The sequence below is a fragment of the Hippopotamus amphibius genome, chromosome 12, assembly GCF_030028045.1.
Source record: "Hippopotamus amphibius kiboko isolate mHipAmp2 chromosome 12, mHipAmp2.hap2, whole genome shotgun sequence".
Taxonomy (NCBI): domain Eukaryota; kingdom Metazoa; phylum Chordata; class Mammalia; order Artiodactyla; family Hippopotamidae; genus Hippopotamus; species Hippopotamus amphibius.
The window spans coordinates 35,396,651-35,413,878 of NC_080197.1; the positions used below are offsets into that span (position 1 = coordinate 35,396,651).

The 17,228-nt window shown below is 46.7% G+C and overlaps 1 protein-coding gene across 1 annotated transcript in view; it reads left to right on the forward strand.

Annotated features, from left to right (window-relative positions):
* CFAP61 (cilia and flagella associated protein 61) overlaps positions 1-17,228 on the forward strand; it is a 242,434-nt gene that overhangs the window by 141,517 nt on the left and 83,689 nt on the right. The window contains exon 18 of the mRNA XM_057703248.1: positions 13,477-13,575. Within this exon, the coding sequence (XP_057559231.1) occupies positions 13,477-13,575 (99 nt within the window). The remainder of the gene's footprint in view (positions 1-13,476; positions 13,576-17,228) is intronic.

Here is a 17,228-nt window from a genome sequence, read left to right on the forward strand (position 1 = left end):
TGTGGTCAGTCTACAGCAATCTTTCATTGCAAGAAAGAATGTATGAGACGCACCAGGGAATCTCCATTTTCCTGCCACACTGTAGTCTGAGGGTTTTCCCTGTTCTGACAGGTCTCTTCACCTCAGACTCTGAACAGCAATCGTGTGCAGCCATTTTTTTTTTTAATTTTTTATTTTTTTGGGGGTACACTAGGTTCAATCAACTGTTTTTATACACATATCCCCGTATTCCCTCCCTTCCTTGACGCCCCCCCCCCCCCTTGAGTCCCCCCCACCCTCCCTGCCCCAGTCCTCTAAGGCATCTTCCATCCTCGAGTTGGACTCCCTTTGTTATACAACAACTTCCCACTGACTATTTTACAGTTGGTAGTATATATATGTCTGTGCTACTCTCTCGCTTCGTCTCAGTTTCCCCTTCACCCCCCGCCCCCTCCCATACCTTGAGTTCTCCAGTCCATTCTCTGTATCATGTGCAGCCATTTTTAAATGATGAACGATCTGGGTGGAGTTGTGAAATTACAGTAGTCAGGAAGTTATCATAAACAGATCTTAAATCTTAATTTAGCTAGTCGTTATGTCTTCTTTAAAATGATTACATTAAGATATACACATATAATTTTCTTTTTGTGGAATCAACTTAGATTTAATAAAGACAGGTATAAATTTTGATGTAAGTACTTGGTTGATTAAATTCCTCAATCAGACAGACCTTTTTAAAGCATTTTAAAGTACTCATAATTCTCTGCCATCATTACACAGATTATCAAACTGAAAATAGACTGGTTTCAGTTTATAGATATCTAATCCTGAAGAGAGGAAATAGTTCTCTCATTATTTTCTCTAATTATTTCAAATCAGCAATCACCATAGTAACCTGCTGCAGATTTTACTTACCAGTTTAACTGCCGTTCGAACTGGATTTTATAAATGATTTGAGTAGGAATGAAATTGAAGAAACACAGTTTTCACCAAACGCTGACCTCCAGTGAGGATTAAGCCACACTTTGGAGGCAAGATTTAGGAAAATCGCCTCCTGTGTGCCTGCCCTGCGCTATTAAACTCAGCTGGGGCACCGGGGTTCCTGGAAAATCCATCTGGGGCCCAGTACAGCCACCTTTTTTCTGGAAAATCTGGTCATCCTGTCATCTGGTGACAAAACAAGCACAACTCTGTTCTTATATTATTTACATGCAAAAAAAATCGCAAAGCACCTTTGGTCTCCTCTTCAAAGACAACGAAAGCAGTCTTTGCAGAAATTCTTTCCTTTCCCCAAGTGCCAAGGTGCTGCTGGGGCACTGACGTGATTTGCCCAAAGTCACCAACTAATACAGACACCAGGATGTAAGCTCCACGTGGGGAGGGAGAGTTGAGGGGGTGTTTTGGGTTTTGTTTTTTAGTACAACGTTCTGTCTGGTCCTCAGCTGCTACCTACCCACAGTTACACCTTCTTGTCTTGGTTGTCAGACCTGTGGGTCGTCTTCTTGTCCTTATGAGGGCAAGGCCTTCTGGACCCTCCAGTGCCCAATAGCATGAGAGACAGGCATTTTCTAAGGACATACACCAGCCCCTGTTGTGGTTCTCTGTGTCTTCTTGATTCTGGTGAATCCTCCAGCACTGGGTTGAGTGGCAGCTGTGCCCTTAAGACGTTCTACAGTCTCCATGGACCCTCCTGAAGCCCCCGGCTAGCTGATGCAGAAGGACAAGGGTGCAGGGTGATTCAGGGTAGAGAGGAAGCTCGGCTAATTTGTACCCCCACTGGGGTCTTGTGCATTTGTCTTCTGAGGGCATTGTGCCCAAGCAACTCCAGGATCTCGGGGTCGGAGTATGGAGGAGGGAGCGAACTCAGGCCCTCAGGCCCCACCCTGCAGGCACACACATCCTGGACTCCTCTCCCCATCACCTGCCTTGCCAGGGTGTGTGCCCCCAGGGTAGGGACCAGGGACTGGGCAGGAACAGGACAGCCGGCACAGAACCAGGGCTGAGGGGCTTTCTTGGTGGGGTGGGATAGAGGAGGAAACTCCCACTCATCCTATGGAATAGAGGGCAGTGAATTGGAAGGAAAAGGTAACTCTTAAGACACCTTGCTGTGAATTATCTGAGGTTTTCATCATGCCCAAGACATTCAAGGGATGGAGCTGAGCTATTGTAAAATTGTGGTTCTCACAGTTGATAGGTTTTGTTTGTTCGGCTGCCTGGCTCTTTGGGACGCAAAGGTGTTGGCTTGGGGAGCGTAGGTGTTACGTGTACATTATCCTTCTCGGTACTTCTATTAATAAGACCTCTTTAAGACCCCAAACACTAGTTTTTGGCTTAAAGATCTTGGCCTCAGCCATCAGGCCACCTCTGCTGCCAACCAGTGTTGTGGTCCCACCCTGCTCCCCTGCTGAGGGAAGGTCATGGCAGGGGACCCCCCCCCAGTCCTGCCAACCCTGAGGCTTTGTTCACACTAGGAACCCCACCAACCATATCAGAGGTCTAAGGGGAACTCCCTATTCTTGGATCAGTAACCAAGTCCAAAGGGGAGCTTCTATCATCTGTCAAGGAAATGCTATTTCCTGAAGGAGAGCTTTGCAATGAAGTCTGAAAGCTCTTTCCAAAAAGCAAGGGGCCTCTTTCCACGCAGCTTAGCCAGTCATATTTTTACTGGTCCCTTTGTGCACCAGGTCTGGTCCTGCTGAACTCCCCAAATGCAATGCTTTGACTATGTCAGGCTTTCCACAATAGCACACCAAAATCATTTTTAAAAAAGAAATATGGACATGCTCTACCGAAAAAGGGGGCAGGAACCGGGTCTATAGACTCATCCTATGTTTTATGTCGTTTTTACTCAAAAGTTTGCTGGGGAGCTGATTAGAAACACAGAATCTCAGGCTCTGCCACAGTCAGTGCCCCAAAGAGACATTTTACTTTCCAGAATTATACACAACAGCTTCTTCCCTAGGTCTTAGGCATCAAGCCACTGAGCTGAGGCAGTTACTATTTGATTCTGTTTCAGCTCGTATGTCTCTATGCCTTGCGTATTATATTATTTACTCCCAATTATGGAGCAGTTCCTTTTAATCCATTATTTTAAAATCTTTCCTAATTCAATTTTGATGTAAAGAATCTCTCAAGGAGCCTGTAACAGCACTAGAAAAACACATGAATGAATCCTCGGATGACAGTGACTGAAAGCAGCGCTGGGTGGCGTCCCACCGAGTCTGGGCGGTTAGAGGAAGATGCACTTTGGTTCACGGGGAAGCTCTGGTGGCACCAGACCCCACCATCACCTCGTCTTCCACTTCCACCCCTGGGAAGAGTTGTCTCAAAATACCCGCCAAGTCATCTCACCGAAGGGTGAAGTTTTTGGTGTTTGACCTGGGCGTTGATCCCTCAGCTGCTGGGTGTGTCGAGGTAACTAAGGAGAGCTGGGAACCATAGGGCACGTTTGTGAAGCCGCAGCTGCGGCCAGATGACCAGCACGCGGGTTATCGGGCCACGCAGGACCACACAGCATCCGGCCCAGCTGTGGGGTCTGGTGGCAGCAGCCGAGCGCTTGCAGCTTAATGAGGCTCCTTATCTTTACCTTTGTCTGGGGACATCGAAACCTTCGGTGTGGCCTGTCACTAATTAGGTGACTAATTAAGCAGTCAGTGCTTACGTGCTGATCTCAGAGCCGAGCCCTGTGAGCAGGCTGGTGGCTGTCATCATCCGTGCTGTTGGCCTCCGCCACATAAACTGAGGACCCTGTGCCTGCCCCGAGTGCCCTTGGGGTACCAGGGAAATGCGGCGTGGTGGCCAGGCCCGTGGCATGTGCCTGGGGCACAGGTGGAGATCCACAGGGCAGGACGCATCTCGCCATCCTATTACATTGTCATCACAGTGGGGCCTGTCGGGGCTGATACAGAGGCCTCCCTGATGGCCTGGGTCGGGGGAGGGGAAGGAGGTGGGGACAGTATGTCAGGTTCAAAGGCTCAGCCTCCCCAGGCAGGAGGACCTGACATCCTGCCTCCAGAAAATACTGACCCGGAGCTGTCCCTGGTTCCTAATCACCATCAGATTTCCTAATCTGACTTCAGTGTTTAAATGTACAAGCATCCCTGGTTTCATTGCATTTTGCAGATACTGCGTTTTTTACAAATTGAAGGCTTGTTGCAGCACTGTTGTCAGATGATGGTTAGCAATTTTTAGCAATAAAGGATTTTTTAGTTAAGGTGCATATGTTGTTTTTCTAGACATAATGCTATTGCGCACTGAATACACTACAGTATCATGTAAACATAACTTTTATATGCACTGGGAAAGCTAAAAGAAAAGTCACGTGACTCACTTTAAAAATATTTTAATTAATTGATTTATTTATATTTTTTGGCGGCGTTGGGTCTTAGTTGTGGCAGGAGGGATCTTTTGTTATGGTGCGTGGGGTTCTCTTGAGTTGTGGCGTGCAGGTTTTCTCTTCTCTATTGTGGTGCGAGGGCTCCAGAGTGCATGGGCTCTGTAGTTTGCAGCATGCGGGCTCTCTAATTGAGGTGCATGGACTCAGTAGTTGTGGCGCACAGCCTTAGTTGCCCCGTGACATGTGGGATCTTAGTTCTTCAACAGGGATAGAACCGGCGTCCTCTGCATTGGAAGGCAGTTCTTTACCACTGGACCCCCAGGGAAGTCCCACGTGACTCACTTTATTGCAATATTCGACTTAATTGTGTGTCTGGAACCAAACCCACAGCATCTGCTCCCTGGGAGAGCACTTCACTTGGCACAGTCCCCTGGAGTCCAGTTAGAATGGCCACCACCTCTGGTCTGACATCAGGAGGACCCAGCAAGCAGCCCAGCACTCTGTGATGTTTCCATGTTGCAAAGCTGCTCAGCTCTAGAGAGAGTTGTTAGCTGTGTACTTAAACGGGGCGGGGAGACCCAGATGCCTTCTGGACCAAAGACGTCCGTAGTCACAACGGCCACATGTGCAGCTCCAACTGACCATCTCTGCCTTGTGAGTGTTTCTTCCGGATGTTTCTTGGTCCTTTTCTGATGTTTGGATGGTTTACAAATCTGAATTTGGACGTCCTTGTGGCCTCTGTTCTGCCATTAACCTCGAGTCTGTCATGTGATTCTTAGGGGGCTCTCACTGCATCCCCCACCCCCAGCCCAGGAATTCTGCTGCATTAAAAAAAGAAAAACAAGGTGAAGACATTTATTCATGTCCCTCAAGTATTTAATGGGATCATTCATAGAAACTTATATTAAACTGTACCCTCCTTTCTTGAGCACCCAACCCCTCGGGCGCCTCTTGATCTTCTCTCCCTGGTGTTGTTCTGGGACCAGCAGCACCAACATCATTTGGGAACTTGTTAGAAATACAAACTCTCAGGATCCACCCCAGACCAGCCGCATCAGACACTCCGAGAACGGGGCGCAGCAATATGTGCTGCGACAAGCCCCCTGAGATTCTCCTGCGCACCCTAACCCCCCAAAGGCAGAGGACACCGCACACCCTTGGTCCCACCCCCGCCATCCTCAGCTCTGAGTCCAACAGTCACCTTCCTCCTTGCAGAGGGAGGACTCAGGCTAGGACACTGCCCACCAGATTCTCTTACGCAGCTGCCAACAGCTAGAGGAGTCCACACTGCACTGAGGGGGGCAGAGGGGGTCAAGCCCTTCACCCCCTGCCTTACAGCATCTGCTGTTAGGTGGGAACACAGGCCAGGGGCCTTCCGTAGACGTGCCCGGAGCCGTCCTCTCTGGGGAAAAGGAGCACCTGGAGCCACCGTGTGAGACCCAGACCAGGCAAGGCCACCTACTGAGCAGAGACTTTAGCTCTAAGTGTCATTCTCTGAAGAGAGTTCCCTTCCAAATAACACTACCCAGGTGGTAAGGCGCTTGGGCTTGGAAAAAACTGCTTGCATTTCCCTTTTAATTTTAAGAATTGTGGTGAAGAAAAGCATTGTGGATCAGCTTCCTAGACCTCAGAGTTAATGTAGAATAACTTCATATAAGCAACAGTTTGTGAAAATTCCAAACTCTGCGATCCCGTACATCAGAGCTACTTTTGGGGGTGCAGGTAGGTGTGGGGAGGTGGTACTTATAAAAAGACAGTTTCCCGGGCCCCTGTTCCTGTGGTTACAATTCGGCAGGGTTGGAGTGGGCCCCAGGAATGGACATTTTTAAGACTCTCCAGGTAATTCTGACTTGCAGCTGGGTTTAGTAACCATTTATGTATACATTTCCTCAAACCTGGCAGTCTTGTCTATAAGGAAACCTACTTCCCCCTATGCTTGCTCATTGTAACTGAACTGTTTTTATGGGCTGTATTCTCCAAACCACATTTTAAAATTCTCAACAAATCATATAACTTCCAAGTCACATCATTACTTCAGGACTTACCAGGCATAATTATTAATGTATCATTAAACATTGCATAGCTGAAGTCATTACCCCAAGTTCATAGTATTTATGTCCTGAATTGGACTTAGTAGAAAACATTTCACAAAGCTTCATGCTTCAGCTATTTACCATTAAAAATGAAGACCCAGGAATTGCCCTGGTGGCACAGTGGTTAAGACCCTGCACTCCCAATGCAGGGGTCTGGGTTTGATCCCTGGTCAGGGAACTAGATCCCACTTGCGTGCTGCAAATAAGAGTTCACATACCACAACTAAGGAGTCCACTTGCTGCAACTAAGGAGCCCGCCTGCTGCAACTAAGACCAAATAAATAAATATTAAAAAAAAAAAAAAAAAAGAAGACCCAAGAAGATGCACCTGTCAAACATGAGGAAACCTGCCCTGATGGTGTCAATAAAGCCTTCCTAACCGCCAGCATTTGCCCAAAGCATAAAACCCTTCCTCCCGCTCCGCGACCAGAAGTGATCTTGCTTGCTTTTGAATTCCCATAATGCTTGGTTTGTCCAGGCTCCAGGGACAACCAGTTTTGTCTTGTACTTTGCCACCTCTTGTGTGCGAAGGCTTCCGACTCGTCCTTCACAGCTGCCATCTTGATATTTACATCTTGTATATGCTCGAAAGATAAAGGTATGACATTTTCACTTCATGTATGTATAGATGAAAACAACAAAAATCATTTCCCCTAAATCATAAAGCAAAACTCAATTTCATTTTGGCCTTTTCTGCCAGAACTCCCAAATTTTATTCTCATTTGTTCAGTGGACATTTCAAACATTACACTCATTTTCTCTTTTTCAGTAAGAATGTATGCTTTCCTTTCATGAAGAGATACACCAGCTTTTCATCCGAGATCCTGAATCCCCAAAACCACCCCCTTCACCCCAGCCACCAGCCCCCTCCCCGGCCAGGTCCCTGGAGAATCCACAGGGCCCCGAGGTCATGCCAGGCAGGCGATTGTACCTTATTGTTGGATCCGGTGTCGATTAGAGATCCTTGCCCCAGGACACAAGACTGGGCTCAGGCAGGCTGAAGAGACTTGCTCCTTGGCCCCTTCGTCTGCACTCCATCCGAGTTCCTACAAGGGCTTCCATGAGCAGGGAAGCTGTGCAAGATGGCACCCACTGCATGAACACTGACTGCATCCCTTCTAGGATGGAGAGCTCAGGATCCTCGACCACACGCCTCCACCCCTCTGGTCTTCCCCGGAGGTCAGGGTGGGCCGTTACCGACAGCTTTGTGGCCACACGTGCAGCTGCTGTGTCATTTTTACTCACACAACAGAAGTGAAGTCAGTAGCCAAGGACATTGTCTTTTGTTATCTAAGGAGAAAAAAATATTGCTGAAAGAAGTTAAACATTTTTCAAGGAAAAAACTGTAGATTCTCTTAACTGGCTTTCTGCTCGTAATAAATATTTTGTTATGATTTGTTTTGCCCTATATTTTTCCCCTCCTATTGGAAGTTCGTGAAACTCCTGACTTTTAAATCCCATATTTTATCATTAATTTTGTGAAATGATGTGGTATCATTAAGACCAAATTAAGTCGGAATTATTCTTTGACTAGTCAAATATGCAGTTAGGTTAAGTATCTATCTTGAGCTGGGATCTACTGTCAGTTGGCAAATATTTTTGTCATTGCCCTGAGCAGTTCAGAAAGCAGAGATTTTAGTCAATTAAATTGTAGCATTTAGATTGATATGGGATGATTAGTTTCCCTCTACATTATCTATTTGTTCAGATAAAAGCATTCATGAAAACACTTCATTAAATCACTTGCTTTGGCTGTCCTTGTTGTGTGACCCCTGCTCAAAAAAAGGAAATCAGCAAAAACATAAACGTAAAAAATAATAAGCATTCACCTGGCAGGTTGACAGGTTTCTACTGCCCAGAAGGGTAAGCAACATGAGAAGTGTGTATGTTCCTTTTATCATGTTCACCATAAATTGGCAATGTGACCCTCTTTATTTGAAGGCTAAGAATGTTTAGACCTAATTTTGTAGCTGTCCTCCCAAAGCATGGAATGAAACTCAATACCTTTTACTTATTTCCCTGGATACTCTAATCCCTCCCTGCTTTACAAGTATCTTTGAGCTGGTCCTCCCTCTGTATCCACAGCAACGTGAAATCCCGCTGGAATTATCTGCTGTGAAAATGCAGGTGCACTTGTTTAATGTTTCATTGGCCTGAGCGCTTCACTTGAACTTTTTTTTTTTTGGTTCCGCGACATGGTGACCTTTATTTCGGAGCAGAGAGCTCACAGCGATGCTAGATTTTGTTTCTATACATTAAGCTGATGCCATTAGATCTGAGATCGTGCTTTTTCCAAGGTGCTGCTACTTCTGCCATCTCGTCTAACGTGTGTCCAAACCTAAGATGCACCCCGTGACCCACTCTTCTGTGTGCAGGAACTTTTTTAATATTCATAGGTAATCAGAGCCTTAAATGTTTTACTTCCATATTTCATCCTCAGAAGAGCTACAATCCATTTGTACATTAGAAATAGTAGAATGACTTTGATATTCTTAGATAGTTATAAATGTAAGAAATTAGGTACTTGGATGTTTCTAAATCAGATGACAGAGATAGCTATCACAGCAAGGTAGGAGGTTGGAGATAAAGTGGAAATGCTTGTGGTAACTTCATATAAAGGCATGAAAGGGGCGGGGAACCTTCATGGAATAGCAAAAAGGTTGATGTTACAATGAAGGGCGGGGAGGCTAGGTTAGGCCCCAACCATAAGGGCCTGAGATACTGTGCTCAAGAATTTGGACTTAGTATTTTGGTTATAAAAATAGGTAACATTCATCGAAAATGTTTTGTGCAGCAGGTAATAGTCTAAGCATCTTAAAGATGCTATTTCACCTCATCCGCATAGCACCCCTGTGAGGAGCTAGGTTCTATTGTTCCCATTTTGTAGGCTAGAAACCGAGCCACAGAGAGTTTGAATAACTTGCTCGAAGTCAAAGAGCTAGAAAGTACTGGAGCCAGGAGTCCCATGAGGCAGTCTGACCCCCGAGCCCGTGGTCTTAGCCATTCTGCTCTGCGTCTACCAAAGTGGTGAGCAGATGTTCGGACTTTAACACCGGGAACCATCGAGATGGGATTAATTTAAAAAGAAGTTTCCAGTAGCCGTGTGGAAGGTGGGCAGGAGAGAGGCTTGTGCTGGGGAGACTTACCCTGAAACTGTTTTCTCTGCGCAGGAAGGTGAGCTAAGGCAGTGTGTCCTGTGGATGGCAGGTGTCGGGTATTCAAGAGATGTGGATGACGTAGGCATGAGGACGTGGTGACCAATTGTGGGAAGGGAGAGGGAGGGTAAGAATCTGAGGTTGGCTCCCAGATTCCTAACTTGAGAGGCAGTCAGTTGACCATGCCTTGGATGGAGTTAAAAGAGGAGCAGGATGGGGCCACAAGGACCTTTGTTTGGACACGTACTGAATTTGGTATGCCCGTGGAGCGGCCACGTTAGGGCTGTGGGCATCTGGAAATTGGGTTTCTAGCTCAGAAGAAAGCTGTAAAGATGTAAGATGATGCCATGGTGGTCGATCCCATCACCCAGGGAGCTGGGCATGGAGACTGGGAAGCTTGGCAAAGGATAGATAGGCCACGGAAGAGGAGCTGGTGAGGAAAGCAGTCTTCAAGGAGAACTAAGTCAGTGTGGACTCAGACTGCATGCTCTATGGCGGTAGCTCCTGGGTGGGGCCTCCTCCATGGCCTCAGCCCTCACTCCTCAGGATTCCCATCAGCAGTGGCACCTCACCCACCATTGCTAGTCTCTGGATGAGCCCCAGAATCTTGCACACACCTCTGCCTTCCTTCAGTCAAACCCTGTGGAGTCGGCTGTCTACTTCCTGCCTGGACCCTGATTGATACAAGCATCTTCCCTCATCCCCACCCACCTTTCCTTTAGGAATCAATGCATAGAGACTTTTAGTTGCCTCCCAGTGTTTATTCCCTCCCAGTGTTTATTCTGTACTTTGTCCTTGATAACAAAACTCTTGGCAGTGTGGTTCTTGGAAAACCCTCTATGTTTCTCTTTGAAAAACCACATTTCACAGCCTCCCTTGCTGCTACATGTGGCCACGTCACTGAGTTCTCCCATGTCAGCAGAAATGTCACATGAGACTTTCAGGGAAGCTCCTTAATCCGCATGCCTTTCTACCCATTCCTCCTCCCTTCTGCCTGTAATGTGGATGTGGAGTGTGATGGCTGGAGCCCCAGAAGCCACTTTGGACCTGAGGTGACCTTGAGAATGGAAGGCACACATTGAGAAGTGACAGCGCAACTCCACCTTATCAGCACTAGGCAGGTCACTTCCAGGTTTCTTAGGTACAGTTGTAAGAGAAACTTGATGGGATAGGGAGAGGGAGAGACAGGAGAGGAACTTGAAGAGGAGACAGGGTTAATGGGACATCCCTCCCTTCTGAATTGGGGAGGGGGATGGAAAACAGCTCTTGTAAGGTGTATCTGGAGGTGGCAAATAGGGAAATGGAGGGAGTGATCTTGCCAGGGAACTAGTTTCTATTTTCCTTATGATGGGGGAAATGTTCTCACTTGAGAATGAGGAAGGGGAATAGTAAGGAGAACAGGAAAGGGTGAAGTAGGGACCTTGAAGACTAAATATAGACCCAGGACAGCCACAATGAAGAACGCAAAAGGAATTTGGCTAAGACTAGAGAAGAGGAGTGGAAAGCTGGTTCCTTCATAGATAAAAAGTAAGAAAATGTCCCTCCTCCAGTCTTTTGGCAAAATGTTTAACTGTACAATAGCATAATTCAGGGTAATACAATGTGGTAATTCAGTAATTTATAAGTCATTTTACAAGTGATCCATGTTGTTAGATATTTCAAATTATTCAGTGCTAAAGAGATTGTGTCTGCAGTAAAAGATATCACTGGATAATTACTAAGCCTCCTATTCACATAGAGATGTTAAAAAGACCTGTATGTAACTGTATTATTACTAAACATAAACCACATTTTGGTCACATAGGCTCCAAAGCCCAAATAAATTTTGACCACGTGTGAGTATAAGCACGTATTTGCATTTTCCTTTAAATGGTAATGAATCAAAGGCCTGAAATTGGTGTGTTTGCAGACGGGCAGCCATAAGTAGTTGGGGTTAATTGTGACCTTTATGTTATTTGAACGTGTTCAAAAGTTTTATTCTTATTAGAGGATAAGATGTGCTTGGTTTTCTTTGTATCGAATGAGAATATTCATTCTTAAATGACACACATCCTTAGAGATTTTAGAGCAAAACCTTTCATAATACTTAGCTATTTTTGAATGTCAGGTGCAGCTGAGTTTATTCCATTGCCGGCCGTGCCATCACCAAAAGTCTCCTGCTTTTAATGGTCCCTAACAGATTGTCAGCAAATTGATAGCATTTCCACATTTGGAAATTTTCCAGTTTCCTCCTGGGAAAGGAGAGGGCAGGTGTTTTCCGCTAACTTGGAGAAGGTTTCTTTTTTGGCATTTGGTTGGTTTAAGGGGAGGGGTGAACCAAGAAGAGATTTTTAGAAAAAAAAAATGTCTTTCTCATCCTGCTGAAGGGCAGGAGAAGATTAGCCCACCCATAACCCATAAAACGGTGCTGATGCTAGCTGGAGGGCAGATCTGCAGCAGGAGAGTTTTAAATATTTCAGGGCGACAGGGAGGGAGGGAGCGCTACGGAGCTTCTGCTTAAGTGCGCTGGCTGTGCTGCTCCCCATCCCTGGGGGACTGGTCCCCAGGCCACCCGGGTGAGTGCAGAGGGTGCCACTTGGGGGTCAGAAGACACAGCGTTCATTTCTGGCCCTGCTGCTTCTGAGCTTCATGACCGTGAACAGATTACCTACCACTTCCAACCTTGATTTTCTTCTGTCTGAAATACGGAGAATACAAACCTGCCCCCCGCCCCAGGCAGAAATTGTCCTGAAGATTAATCTCTATGACGACGCCCATAAACATGCCTCGGGCCCTGGAAAGCCTGATGCAAATACATATGAGGCAGCTTTGCTTTTGAAAGGCATCCTCTAGCATTCTCTCCTATGTGCTGCTGTGCTCTCCTGACCTGAGTAGTTATATATATCTGAAAGTCATATAACTAATATTAACTATGGGAATTAGATGCTCTTTGCATCCCTGTCCACAGTTTGGGATCTACAGGGCAGTGGAGACCAAGGTTAGGTGGGAAGATGCTGAATCCAAATGGCCTTGGTTCATACCCTGCCTCCAGACTTCCTGGCTGCACCGTCTTGGGCAAATCACTTTGACTCTGTTCCACATAATAAAATAGGGGTAATAATAGTACTGACCTCATTGTACTGCTTCCAGGACTCAATGAGGGGCCTTGCAGAGCACCTGAGCTCAAGCACTCAGCAAGTTTCACCATGGTGGTTAGGATGCCAGGCCATTTCTCAGAAGGACTCTGAAACTCAAACTTTGCGTTGACTTATACTAAATTTCCTGCTTCCCCCCAATTTGGGGATTTATTTTGTTTTACTCAGAGAAGCAAATTTTATTTTATTTTGTTTTTTTATTTATTGGCTGCCTTGTGTCTTTGTTGCTGCTCACGGGCTTTCTGTAGTTGCAGAGAATGGGGGCTACTCTTCATTGCAGTGCACAGGCTTCTTATTGTGGTGGCTTCTCTTGTTGTGGAGCACAGGCTCTAGGCATGCGGGCTTCAGTAGTTGTGGCACATGGGCTCAGTAGTTGTGGCCCTCAGGCTCCAGAACGGAGGCTCAGTTGCTGTGGTGCACAGGCTTAGTTGCTCCAAGGCATGTGGGATCTTCCTGGACCAGGGCTCGAACCCGTGTCCCTTGCATTGGCAGGTGGATTCTTAACCACTGTGCCACCAGGGAAGCCCGAAATTTGAAAAAGTTAAATGGATCTACCTTCACAGGGTCGCAGCTTTTGGAAGTTTCTGCCCTTAGCTGCTCTGGCACCATCTCCCTTCTTTCATTTAAATGGTCCGTTCTCTGGGAGGTTTGTGCAAAAAGAGTTGCTACATTCAGAGAAAGACTCAGCAATTGGAAGACACATGACATAAGGTTAAATTGAATTGTAATAAGCTTTCACTGAATTGTGCTTTACCACTTTTTTTTTTCTTTCTCCTTAGCTCTCACCTGAAGTTCAGTAATCTCACCCTGATTTCAACCCATGGACTCCCAGGAAAACAACTTCTGGGCACTGACCAAAGGAAATTTTTAGCAAGCGAGTATGAATTTCTTTTGTTTTTTTAAAAAATTTTATTTTATATTAGAGTTGATTTACAATGTTGTATTAGTTTCAGGTGGATCAGTTATACATATACATATATCCATTCTTTTTCCAGTTCTGTTCCCATATAGCTTATTACAGAATATTGAGTAGAGTTCCCTGTGCTATACAGTAGGTCCTTGTTGATTCTCCATTTTATATGTAGTAGTGTGTATTTGTTAATCCCAGACTCCTAACTTATCCCTCCCCTGCTTTTTCATTCTGAGCCTAAATGTCCTAAACTTGTGTGCAGTCCTTTTCCTGATAAATGGTAGAAAAGGGAAGTGGCGGGCTTTTCTCCTGGGTGCAGATGTTCCTTAGGAGATTCCAACGCAAGCCAAGAGTGAATGATGGCAGGGCTTCCCTGGCGGCGCAGTGGTTAAGAATCTGCCTGCCAGTGCAGGAGACACGAGTTTGAGCCCTGGTCCGGGAAGACCCCACATGCCATGGAGCAACGAAGCCCGGGCACCACAACTACTGAACCTGTGCTCTAGAGTCCGAGAGCTACAACTGCTGAGCCCATGCGCCACAACTACTGAAGCCCATGCACCTAGAGCCCATGTTCCGCAACAAGAGAAGCCACTGCAATAAGAAGCCTGCGCACCGCAACAAAGAGTAGCCCCCGCTCTCTGCAACTAGAGGAAGCCTGTGCGCAGCAACAAAGACCCCAGGCAGCCAATAAATTAAAAAAAAAAAAAAAAAGAGTGAATGGCGGGGCTAGGAGGACGCCAGCCCTGTTCCAAACAACTAAGACGGGTCTGTGACCCAGACAACCACCTGCATTCGGGTTCTGAGTGACACTCCAGGGCATGGGAGCTTGGTGACTACATTTTCATCAGACCCGGCAACTCGCTGGAGGGAGCTAAAGGCTGGGCACCTCCCTGGGATGAGGGTCTCAGACCCACCTGGCCCTTTGTCCTCCGGGGCTGACGAGGCAGAGGCCTTCCGAGCCCGTCCAGGCAAGCGCCACTGCTTCCGTCCCTGTAGAATCAGTCTCTGACAACATCCCTTATAGAAACTGCCCCCTCATTATCACACAGCTTCCATTCATTTTAATTTCCTGTAGCAAAGCCTGGGTACAAGAATGATTAGGCTCCCTGCCTCTAGAAACAATGTCCCAATTTTTCCAACTAGGAGGGAGGAAATTGTTCTCTCTCGGGGGGATGTTCATTTTAGATCCATGATGGACCCTCTTTCTTCTACGAAAAAGACTGACTTTCCCTTCCAACCGTGAGGGGAAAAGGCAGCCTCCTTGCCAGCAGAACTAGGCTCAATTTTGACCTAATACTTTTATCAGACTATAAACTTGGGGGTTTTGGAAGAACGTCATCAGGGTGCAGTCGAAAAGGCATGGGTTTTGAGCCAAACCCTGCCCCCACCATGAAGGCGATTTCATCTCTTTGAGCTTTGTGAAACGTGTATGAGAAGCCAGCCTTGCTGGAGTTTTCGGTTAAAATTCGCCCAACACCAAGCTCTGGTTGAGAGTGGACAGTCAACCCATGTACCCTTCCCCCACTTTCCCTCTTTCCAAATGATGTATTCCCAGGAAGTGCTGCTGTTCCTGGTAAACGCCTTGCGAGGAATTCCATTCGGTCAGCCTCGCAGAGGTTTCTGTCAGTCCCCAGGTCAGGTGTGCTCCAGGCGGGACCGGCTTGCCGGTGACCCTCTGCTGGCCCGGTTCTGCGGGGACCTGCATGTGGCTGGGTGCACAGTCACCTGGAGTCTCTGCCTCTGTCCCTCCCCCTCCACACTCCCAACCCAGTCACCAGAGCAAGGCTGCAGGAAGGAGAATCAGGTCCTGTAAGGTCCCCACGTGCCAGAGCTGCTCTGTCCAGGGTGGCGGCAGCGAGCCACATGGGGCTGCTTACGTTTCAATCAGTTACACTTATAGGGGATTAAAATTCAGCTCCCCAATTACATGAGCCACCTTTCAAGTGGTCGACCAGCCACGTGTGGATTGCAGTGGCCCCATCGGACAACCCAGCTACAGAAGGATTCTGTCGTCACAGAACGTTTCCGATGCACCAATCTGAAATCCATCCCTGTTCTGCTGACTCCTTCAACCCCTCTTTTATTGTTTTCCCCCTTGTTCTCTCTGCTGTCGCCACACCAGCCACCTTGATGTTCCTCAAACACAGCAGGCAAGTCCCCACCTTGGGAGGTCTTTGTTTTCTCTCTTCAATCTTTGCTGAACTGTCATGTTTTCCATGAGACCTATTCTGATCACCCAGTCGTCTGCAGCCAGCTCTCCAACACACTCTAGTCCTCCTTCTCTGCTCTCTTTCTTGCTATTGAAATCCTTGTCAATTTTACACAATTTGCTTTTTAAAATTGTTTATTCTGAATCCTTCAACTATAATGTAAACTCCACAAGGGCAGGAATTTTTTGCCTTTTTGTTCACTGATGGGTCCCAGCATCTGGGACAGTGCTTGACACGTAGCTGCTCAGTAAATAATGTCGAGTAGATGACGATTACCTCCAAAAGTACCTGAAGTCATCCTTTCTGTCAGGGTGTAGACAGGGACTAAATAACACAGCCATATAAGATGCCTCTGGATGGGTACCTGCATGTTATCATAACTCTTAGAAACCACAAATTGAAACATCAACAGGATGTTGCCTTTCTTTTTTTTAAAATATTTATTTATTTGGCTGCGTGGGGTCTTAGCTGCGGCACACGGGATCTTCGTTGCAGCATGCAGGGTCCTTTGTTGTGGCATGTGGGCTCTTCTTGGCGGCGCACGTGCTCCAGAGCGCACAGGCTCAGTAGCTGTGGTGTGCAGGCTCTCTAGTTGTGGCGCATTGCCTTTCAAATGGTCCTCAGACCCCAATATAGGAGACAATCTGGTCATGGAGTTTAAAAAGAACAAATGCATTGACATCCATGAATTTAATAATTTGAATTCCTCACACTAAATACAAATTCTGAACTTTTCCATAACCAGTATTTGATTTATTATTGCTGTTACTATTTTTTGAAGAGCATGTTTTGTCTCACCCCCCACCCCCCACCCCATCCAGCCTCTGGTGAAGGCGCTAATGACGTGCTTAGGATGCAGCAGGAAGGGGGGCGGAGGGAGGGGAAGAGGAATCGGCAGCGGGAGAAATCCACTAATTAGGACAATCGGCCGTGAATAACTGAAGGTTAACTGTGATGCTCTGGGAGTGTCCCAATAAACCGTGGCTGAAGACCTCTGAGGTTGCTCCCCGTTCTGCAGGTTTCTCATTCCATGAGGGACAGATCTTCACCACACTGACATTTATTCCCATGGAGTTTGCTCCTAATTTTGCACCTGGGGCTTTAGGCTAAATCTTCCCATCACTGGGTTTGGGGTCACAGCAACTTTGAGCAAGCTGACCTCTCTTCACCCATGTCCTCTTCCAGCAATTCCCCTGTCCCACACGTCTACTTTTTTTCTCCTGCTTATTACCTGTCTCCAGAATGCTCTATGAAGACAAGCTTTCACATTATTTTTGCATCAGGGTCAAGCTGACTTGAGAAACACAAAGTTTCATTGACCCACTTTCTTTGGTTCCTTCTCTCTCTTCCAGAGGACCCTAGTGGAGATATTTCTCTTGTCCCTGAGCCTGGAGACCGTCCCTGCCCTGTA